Source organism: Dinoponera quadriceps, unplaced genomic scaffold, assembly GCF_001313825.1.
Source record: "Dinoponera quadriceps isolate SergipeBrazil2010 unplaced genomic scaffold, ASM131382v1 scaffold3289, whole genome shotgun sequence".
Lineage (NCBI taxonomy): Eukaryota > Metazoa > Arthropoda > Insecta > Hymenoptera > Formicidae > Dinoponera > Dinoponera quadriceps.
In genome coordinates, this window is record NW_014558238.1 from 27,551 (window position 1) to 37,566 (window position 10,016).

General features: G+C 41.9%; 1 protein-coding gene across 2 annotated transcripts in view; it reads right to left on the reverse strand.

The window, feature by feature from the left end:
• LOC106749745 (phytanoyl-CoA dioxygenase) overlaps positions 1–10,016 on the reverse strand; it is an 88,134-nt gene that overhangs the window by 1,032 nt on the left and 77,086 nt on the right. For both annotated transcript variants that reach the window (XM_014629480.1, XM_014629479.1), the window contains 3 exons: positions 805–948; positions 455–568; positions 109–259 (listed from right to left, as the gene is read on the reverse strand). In XM_014629480.1, coding sequence (XP_014484966.1) covers positions 109–259; positions 455–568; positions 805–939 — 400 coding nt within the window. In that variant the 5' untranslated portion in view covers positions 940–948. The remainder of the gene's footprint in view (positions 1–108; positions 260–454; positions 569–804; positions 949–10,016) is intronic.

Below are 10,016 nucleotides of genomic sequence, written 5' to 3' on the forward strand. Positions count from 1 at the left end.
TTTCGCATTACAGGTCTGTGTATGCATCGAGCCACTAGTGGCATCTCGCCGCTTTGTGTTTCACGTGCGAATGAAAGATGCGAGCGAGCAGGCAAGCAATTTAGTTACCTTCCGAACCTATCGCCGGGTTCTTGTAAATATACATCGACTGGCATACCGCCGGTTCTTTATAGTTAAGCTGGAAAGCGACTTCCTTGACCCTCTCGTCGAAAGTATACTTCTTGAAAGTGGGATGTAACCAGTGGAGTGCGTGACCCACCTGCGACGAATATGCGAGATAATTATTAAATAGTAATAACCATTTCATAATTAGTGAATAATTATTAAATAGTTACTACTATTGTAATGTATCGTGTAATAATGATAATATATATTCTCGCGTGCACACACACGAGAAATTGATCTTTCGAAGGGAAGAGGAAGAGTTTCTTGATTTATTTATTTATATACTGACTTTGTTCAGCGACACTTCCGGATCTACTCTCAGCTTCCCATCTTTCTCCAAAGCCTCAGCCTCAAAGAACACGCTTATTTTGTTAGCGCTCTCCAGGAAGTAGTGATCCTTAGCCTTAAAGAAGAAACGATCGTTATTTCGAACAGCCAGCTCGGTTCCGGGCTTAGTGTATCTTACAGAGTGTCTAAGAATCGGCGGAAAATGAACTGAAATAGCGCCTTAGAACGCTCATTAGCTGTATCTATTTTTCGTTGATAAAAAAGAAAGGTTACCATTTTTCTCAAGGAATAATAGGATACACAGCGTATTGATTTTCCATCGATTCCGGGGGTTACTCGTTGTAATCTCACCTGCTGTAAATTTATCGTGTCGAATACACTCCGTTCCGACTCGGGTGGCAGGTTTTTCGTGAATTCTTGCCCGCCGGCCTTCAATTCCTCAATCTCGTGCGGCCGAAGGAAGTCCTCCAAGATGGCGTAGCCCATATCCTTGATCTGTTAATTACACGTTCAATGTAAACATCATTGTTTCGGAAGGTTTGTAAATTGTACGCGATTAAATTTCTCCGCTTGAATCATTGAACGTCTCACTCGTTTTCGAACGTGAGCTTTGTGATACTCGTTTAGCTCGAGCCGATATCTCCAATCACATTTGGCGGAACGCCAACCGAAAGATCATTAAAAATTATCAGCCGAAGATCGTAAGTCACGACTACGGGTGATTGCAGAGATCGCTAAACTCGAGCGAAACTTGTGCGACAACAAACAGAGAGCGAATCAAAGGAACGCAATAACTACCGATTGCATTGAATTAAACGTATGTTATAATTATGTTTAAATTCTCTCACTGTATATCCGCGAATGAAACGCAGTGAGAATCGGGAAGGAATAAACAGGATCATCGTCGGGCCGGGTGTGCCGACGCGGAAAAGGACTCTCGGAAAAGTGCGGCAGTCGGCGCGTTTCTTCATTTTACGAAGGATCCGCTGATCCGGTATTCCGGACTCACCGAGACTCATTATTATCATAACGATGTGCGATTAATTAAAACCGAACGAGTTGGCGCGAATAACGAGCTGTTTGTTCTCGCGTCGCTATTGTGCGAGATCGAGCGGTCGCTTGCGATCATACGGGATTCCGAGAGAGAGAGAGAGAGAGAGAGAGCCTCGTCGATGTTTGGAGTGATACACGCAAATAGACACCGCGACCGATAAAGAATAGTCTAAGAACCTAAGAATAGCCGCGAGCGTTGCCCGCCTCAAAGGGCAGACAGGCTCCTCCTTTTCGGGTTCGTTTCGCGTTTTTCCCGTCTACAGTTTCACTGCCGCATTTGCGGGCCGATCGCGCCCGCAAAGAGAAAAATCGTACAGTCGGCGTCATATACACCATACCATTCCCCAGACTGGAACTTTGACTGTGTGTACAATTTGTTATATTTTATCACCTTAATTTTTTAACATATTATTACTACTACTTTTTAAGCATTTTATTATCATCTCATTTTATTGTTTTAATTCTTATTATTATTACACAATTTTTTACTTCCACATTTAAGTTGGAATTATTATAGTTAGAACTATGATAATACTACTGTTATAACTGTTGGACCATAAACGTTTCACCAATCGACCTCTGCGATTTTTAATCTTGTGCGTTATGTGTCAAGTCTGAAAATCGTGTGAGAGCCTTAGCAGAACAACTGATACTTTTAAGACAATATTTTATGCTCTCGATCTTTGTCTAAATTACCATATTTTTTACTTTTTTCTTTTTAATTATACAGCGGTTAGTCATCACAAACAGAACGGCTTTGTAGCTTAAGGCTCAAGACACAAGACAGTCATTGCTTAAAGACAAAGATCCATATTCTGAGCTCACTTTTATCGATAAAAGCGAGTTCAGAATATGGATCTAAAGGCATAAAATATTGCCTTGAACCGACAGCGGTCAGTCATCCTGCATTTTTCGTTTCGGGAGTGCAGCATATATGACATCGACTGTACAATGCCGTATATTAAGGGGATCTTGGAGTCGTCCCGTTTTACCGCAAATTTATTTAATATTATGCTCGTTATTGTCCAGACCACATAAAACCTAAAATATCGGGACATAAGGCGTCTTTAAGATATCTTAAAGACATCTTATAGACGCCTTACTTAAAGACGGCTTTAAGACTTCTTAAAGATGTCTTAAAGACGTCTTATGTCTCAGTTTTAGATTTTGCCGCCTGGCTGGCTACGCAGAGTTAAGAGTCCCTTTGCACAATTGAACAATACACACGTTATTACCGATGAGGGCGGTTGACTTTACTCGGAAAACAAGAAAAAGTTTTACAATTCGTTACTTTTTTCTTTCGTTTTACGAATCAAGTCAACCGTCCTCGTCTACATTAATGTGTGTGCAATTGCGCAAAGGGATTTTTAACTCTGTGCAACGAGTGCGGTATTAACAAATTTGCGACGAAACAAGATTACTCCGGGTAAACAAATAAATCCTCTTATCGGAGTCCCATTCCTCGAGCACAGTGATATCGGAAGTTTCGAATTAGGCGCATTATTTCCGAATACTCGTGCACCGCGACTGCTGCTTCGGAGCATCCTTTCACAGGCTCACAGGATGATCAGCAGCTGTGGCGTACGACTATTCAGAAATAATACATATGTAATAATAAAAAAAGGTTGGAATATAAGAATAATAGAATAAAAAAAATTTTAGAATAATTAGAACCTAATTCGAAATTGTCGATATATCACTGTGCCTGAAGAGAATAGGACCATTGATGCACCACGCGCGGCTCGTTCGTCAAAAAAGGATGGGCACTGATTTCTTTTATCGAGCGCGTCGGAATCGTCTGTCCGTCGGTCCGGGCGATCGCGTAGCGCAGTGGGGCAGCGTGCTTCACAGATGAACTTTCCGGATTAGTACGCGACGCGGAAAATTAAGCAATTAAGGCGGAGAGCTTTCTCGACTCGGCGGCGGCGAGTCCGGCTCATTTGTGGAGAACACATCAGCTGGTCGAATATACTCGCGCGTGAACGTCCGAACGTTCGTACTTCGCCTTCGCTTCACTTCGACTCACTCTTCTCTCTCTCTCTCTTTCTCTTTTTCCGTCGTTCGTATTTTAATCGCTTTATTTCCCCGCCCGGCGATAATTGTATCCAGCTTACAGATTTTCCTTTCTCTTCCTTCCATACTTTTATCGCGCCTTTCGTGAATTTTCATCGCTTAACGCGACGCGATAACACGGCACACATTAATCTTCGGCTTAAATTACATCGCTTTCCCAGTCAGGCGATTCGTTATCCGTGCAATTTTTCAATTTATACTCCGCGATTTGCGCTGTCTAATTTAAATTGGAGAAAATGTGTACGTGTGTATGTCACCCTCTACATAGCATAAGACGATATGTTACTTCGCCGAGGTGTTTAAGACTGATTGTACGGTCGAGTATTTTTGTCTTCGGTTCGCGTTGAAAGTGTGATACAATTGGTAACGCAATGTAATGTAAATAATGTCGGAAGATCAAAAGGATTACAGGAGGATTACTATTAAAGCAAGAGAGAAAACAGATCTGCGACTGCCTCTGTATTCGCGTGATCTCACCGTCCGACCGTTGAGAAACCGCAATTTCCGCGATCTTCGATCGCAACCTTGCTTACCGCTTTTCGCGATACACTGATAGAAAATTACAGTTAGCTTCGGTGTGCCGAAGCACACCTCTTTAACCGTAAAAATACTCAGGAAAACTATTCTTCCAGTAAATGTTACAACAGTGTCAGCGATAGTAATCTTGCACGTTGTTGCCACTATAAAACCATATTTGGCGCTGAAACTAACCGTAATTGGAGATCAAACGAACTTACCTGTAAGCGAAGTTCGATCGAAATTATACGAAGAGCCTCGTTCGAGAAGATTACGGCGCGTAGTACCTCGAGAAGTTACTACACATGTTGTAATCTTCTCGAACGAGGCTTGAGATGTAATTTTCTATCAGTGTATAAAATAGCACGACGGGAGAGGAAATATTGCGAGGATATCGTGAAGACCGAATATTATCGTCAAGTGAGAAATCGAACCCACCGTTAGCACCGCCGAGGAAATTGCGCGGGATCGCGCGTACTGTAATTTCGCGATTCACGCGAGCCACACGTAATCCTTTCTCCACCAGTTGGCAAGCTTCTTCGCGCGTTACGCGCTACCGTACCGAGACGAACGTTTCCGCGGCGTTGTAAAGTGTCTCGTTAAATAAAAGCGAGATGTCAGTTATGGGACCTCTAATTTCCGGAGTGGTTTTATGTACGATCCGCCGGCTCGCGCGCACACACGTTCGTCCGCTCGCACTTTCTTGGTTGGCGCACGGTTGCAAATTACTTAATTTACGACGCGAAAATGTGCTTAGCGCGCGGCTGAAGCCAAGCAAGCAAGTCGCAAGCAAAAGCACAGCTGGTCGCGCTGGCTCGCAAAAATCCACTTGGCTGTAGGGAGATGCGGAGGGTAGGGATGGGTGATAAATAATATCGATATCTCGTATCGACACGTATCGTAATATATCGACTATAGTAAATATAATTATAGGAAAAATATCGATTATAGTAAATACCGATTACAATATATTGGTTTAATGCTATTTAATATTTGTTCTGTATCGATATTGTCATTTGCAATATGTATCGATACGAAATATTGATATTTTTTACGGCGATATGTTGTATCAACTATTCTTAACGGAGGAGTATAAAGTGTCGATATTTCGCATCGATATGAATCAAAATGCAGTACCGATACACTGGTATACTGATTATAAATGTATCGATATTAGAGAATTTTACTTGTTTACATGTCTTTTATATAGAAAAACAAGTCTTGAATCAATTGATTGATATTCTCATATGTAAGCAAGAATACTCTTAGATTTTTGGTCTTGAATTTTGAGTGTGAGTAATACTTGCATCGTTACAAATTCAATCAAATCAAGACTAAAAATCTTTTAAGAAGATTACAATATTCTTCCTTACATATGAGAATATTTATCCTTGAGATTAAATTTTTTTCTGTGCACCACTTTAATAACCCTCAATTAAAAGGAGGTAATATTAATGTGCAACGACAGTATTCGAGACCGCCTTGAAATAAGAATATGTTTATGAACACCAAGCAATAACGGAACACAGTCAAAATATGTTCTGGTTTATATTGAATCCATTGATATCTACGGCCAACCGATACACTACGATATTGAAACTCAACGAAGTATCGATGCGAAACATCGAGTATCAAATGGCCGTGCGCCGATATTTCAAAGTATCAATACGAACATCGGAACATTCTTACACTCGGCGGAGTATCCTGGAGCGCGGAAACGCGTCTTCTAACACTCGCACACACTGTGCTCAGGAAAAAACGCGTGCCGAGCGTGTGGTATTTTCAGCTTCGCGATCGGCATATCCAGCTCATTCGACAAATCGAACCTCGTAAACGCTCCCGAAATTTATGTCCCGCGATCATAGAGAGTCCGTATGCGTCATCGTTCGCCAAAAGCTCTTACCGAAGCGGCTCTTCCTCCGCTGCTCGATGACGGGGGAGGAGGGAAGATACTTTGCACCCACGGACGATGAAGATGCTGCGCGAAAAACGCCTGGATTACGCATCGTCGCGTATATATTCTCGAGGAATTACCTCGCGCAATTCGCGCCGCGAGGCGAAACATCGCTCCGCGATAAACGCGGAATATCACTGGTGGCGATTTTATGGAATAATGATACTTCGAAACTCTTTTCTTTTCTGTTTCCTTTTTCTATCTTTTTTTTTTTTTTTTTTTTTTTNTTTTTTTTTTTTTTTTTTTTTCATATGTCCGCGCCTCTTGTGTCGATGTCTGATGTTTCCGGATCCTCGAAATTGTCGGAATTTGGGCGGTCTTCATCATCGTGTGAAATAAACGGAAGGAAGAAATTTGTCAAGGAAGACAGAAGATTTCCTAAAGTGTCCAACGTCTAATACATAAGTCTCCTTCACAAAAATAGAACCTGACTCATCCCTAATAGAAATTAAACTTGGATGTCTAACCACGAGGTGATAAATTTGTGTCTAACGTCGCTGCTAGCCAGTAATGTAACGTGCTCGCTTCTTTTAGTGGCTCGATAAGGGCTAAATAGATAAATTAGTTGAAGATTAATCAAAAGAAATTACAGTTATGAGATGAAAAATCATAACTAGTTGCCAGGCAGTGATGTTATATTTCAATCCACAATAAAGATATAAGAAACTAGATTTAGGAACAAAAAAATCGACTCGACCGAGTTTTAACGTAGCTGAACGTTCGACGAGTTTTCCAGCCGCGATAACGTTTCTGGTCACCGAGTTTTCGTCTGACCGCCATCCTGTTACATGAGGCGAGACTATTTTTTCGCGTGTAAAATGCAGATCGATAACAGTAAAATACAAATTCAAACACGTTCAAAAGGGAATTTCGACTCGCGGCGATGAAAAACTCATTCACGAAGCTATTGCTCGGACATCTCGACGAGGCGCGCGAATTTCAACTTGGAATACAATCGACGGGTGAGCGACAGATTTATTAATTCAGTCGCTCTACGCGAGTGCATTTAACGACAGATATAACAATCGATTTCTTCTCGCGAAAAAGCCACCCCCGCATTGAGAAAAAAAGCGGTCGAATCGACAAAATCGGCGGTCCTCATTCAACAAAATATTATCTTCGCTGAACAAATTACGCGCTGGCGCAACGATATTTTGCGTTTATATAAATTGCTGACGAAATCGCAATCGTTGAATCAACTGATTAATTTATTACAGCAATAATATAATTATATATATGTGCGTGTATACTGTAAAATATATTATAATTTTTATCTTTATTAGATTATTAATTTTTATTAGATATTGTTTGTACTCATTAATTTAAAAGAAGAATCAATACGGCCATAGAATTGTGTTTGCCTTCGAAAAATAAATCCCGCGAAATATCCTTCGTAATGATACATGAGTATTCTGTAACGTGACTGCTCGCATATCGCGCCACAACCGTTTTATATTTTGCGTATGGGCGTCTGCAACAGGATCGAAAAAATCCTCTTTGTGATTTACTATTTCATGATAGCAGTTTACATTTCGCAATTCACTGCATTCCAGTGCTTCCCAGCTCCCTGTAAGTAGATAATGGAGCCTGTTGCTACGTGTTGATTTATTATCGATGTAAGAGTTCTTGCTGACCGGTCAGGCAAAGGAATTATAAACATGTTTCCATTATCTCTCTCTCTCTCTATTCCTCCGAAGACTGTCCATTAATTATACGACCTTTGTTATACTTTCTTTTTCCTACTTTTGCCTCGTCTATTTCAACAACAACTCCAGGTCCACCTATTTGTTTTTCACCATTGATAAACTATTCCGCGTGACTGTGTCTCGGTAGCTTCGAGCCGCGATCCGCAAATGTCACAATCGAAGACTTTCCTTCTATATGTTCGGCCTGCCGCTTCTCGTGAGCTCGTTCTGACAGAATAATTCATTCCTCGTTAACCATTGCGAATTTTGCATAATGACGTCCAACTTTTCCATCAGTTTAGCCCTTTCCATCTGCACACGAGCGGATGTGCGAAACGTATCGGATAACCTGTACGTATCCCGTATCTAAAAAATACTGTTATACGAATATAATTGAAGTAAATGTTTATGTTAATGCCGCCCACAATATAAATACATAATTGAATCAAATTACTTCCGTTTTTCATCCAACGGTATTTTTATTTCGCATCGATACATATAAATTATACGTAATTATGTAGCCGTAACATATAATTACGAGCCACGCAAAGACAAAATTCACCTATAAATCACACATAATTATATATAATTAAAATCTCTTATTTCTCATCATTATATTATAATTATAATTTTATCTAACTATACATGAACATTTTTCTCAGGTGAGCTCCTTTCTCATGCGCGCGCACGCGCGCGGAATGCGGCGGCGAGGCTCGCGCGCCGGTCAAACACACGCGGCCGCGTGCATTAGCGCAGAAAGTTATGCGCGCGCGAAGCGCATCCCGAAAATAGCGCACGCCCGACAGGTGGGTGGTGGCGGGGGCTACGTCATCGCCGTCGCTTTTTCTGGGGATTTCGCGTCCGTATATACGAGTGACTCAGTTCGGGCGCGCGTCCGCGCGCGTGAATCGCGCCGATAGGAATAGAAACGCCCGCGCGGCCCGTTCATTCTTCGTCGTCCACCCTCGCAATCCGATCGCGAGGGATCAATGAGCAAGGTCGTCGCGTTTCGCCCCTCAACTTTGTCGAATCGCCCGGGACGAGCGGTAACCTCCGCCGCGAGCGCATTACAACCGTCTTTCTTCTTCGTAAGCCCCCATCTATCTATATGCCTCGTTTATCTTTGTAACACTATAAGAAGAGAAAGGAGAAGATGCAGGAGAAGAAAAAAAAAGAAGAAAAAGAGGTACAAGCGTACCTTGCGTCACCCATGAAACGATTAAGATTGCTACTTCGTTCTCTGGGGCCGGGGAGATTCTTTCGATTAACCAATTACTGTCCGTCTTAATAAGACAGATAAGGCGAGATAACACGCGAGGTGTATGATTAAAGTGTCACGCTGACCCGAAATATTCGGCGATATTCGGCGGCTGACATTGCGGCGTATCCTGCGCGAATTCTGCACGCGTACTTCGCTCGTTCCCCGTCAAGCGAGCGTACGAGTTTAAATGAGAGCGTGATTTACGGGCTACTTAATATCAGCGGAACATTGTTAACGCTCGCGAGCGGCCCGTGAAGAAGCGACGTTGCTGAAATCCGAACGTACTTGTATCCTTCGTAGACGGGGGAGGGAGAGGGGTTAAATTTTCGTCGGATGAACGATTGTTCTCGTTATATAGCACTTGTTGCTACTCGTTCTTCGGGACGAGATAGAGGCGAGTTGAAACGAAGCTGTAACGTGATAAAAGCAATCGTGCCGATGTGATTATCGAAGTACGAAATTGCCATCGTGAACGACACACGCCGTCGCCGTCGAGATCACCATCGCGTCTGAGGACGACGCAGATAAAAAAAAATTGTATAGTCCACCACGGGGGGAGGGGGATCAGAAGCCGCCCTGGATGGAACATCTTACACGATATATTATCGTATTCATTAAAGACAATCGCTTCTCGAGTCTCTGTGTCCATTACACGAAGACATCTCCGCGTACTAAAGAAGCGCCTGAAAGAAGATGCAAATCGCAAAGGCTTACAATTTTTTTCAGTAAATAATAAACTTATATAAATACTAATATATACGTAATATTGAAAAAAATATATAAATATATAAAAATATTTCCTTTAATAAATATTTACTGCGTGTACGTAAATTTATAATTTACTGAAAAAAGTACTTTCCTATAATTTTATGTAACTATACGGGTCCTTTAATATCGCCACTGAAAATTCACGGACCAACTACTTTAATTCACAGAGTTCATATCAGGTAAATCGTGACGACAAGCCGAGTCAAGAGAGCGTCGGAAAATCATGTCGACATAGGACTCCCCCCCCCCCCCC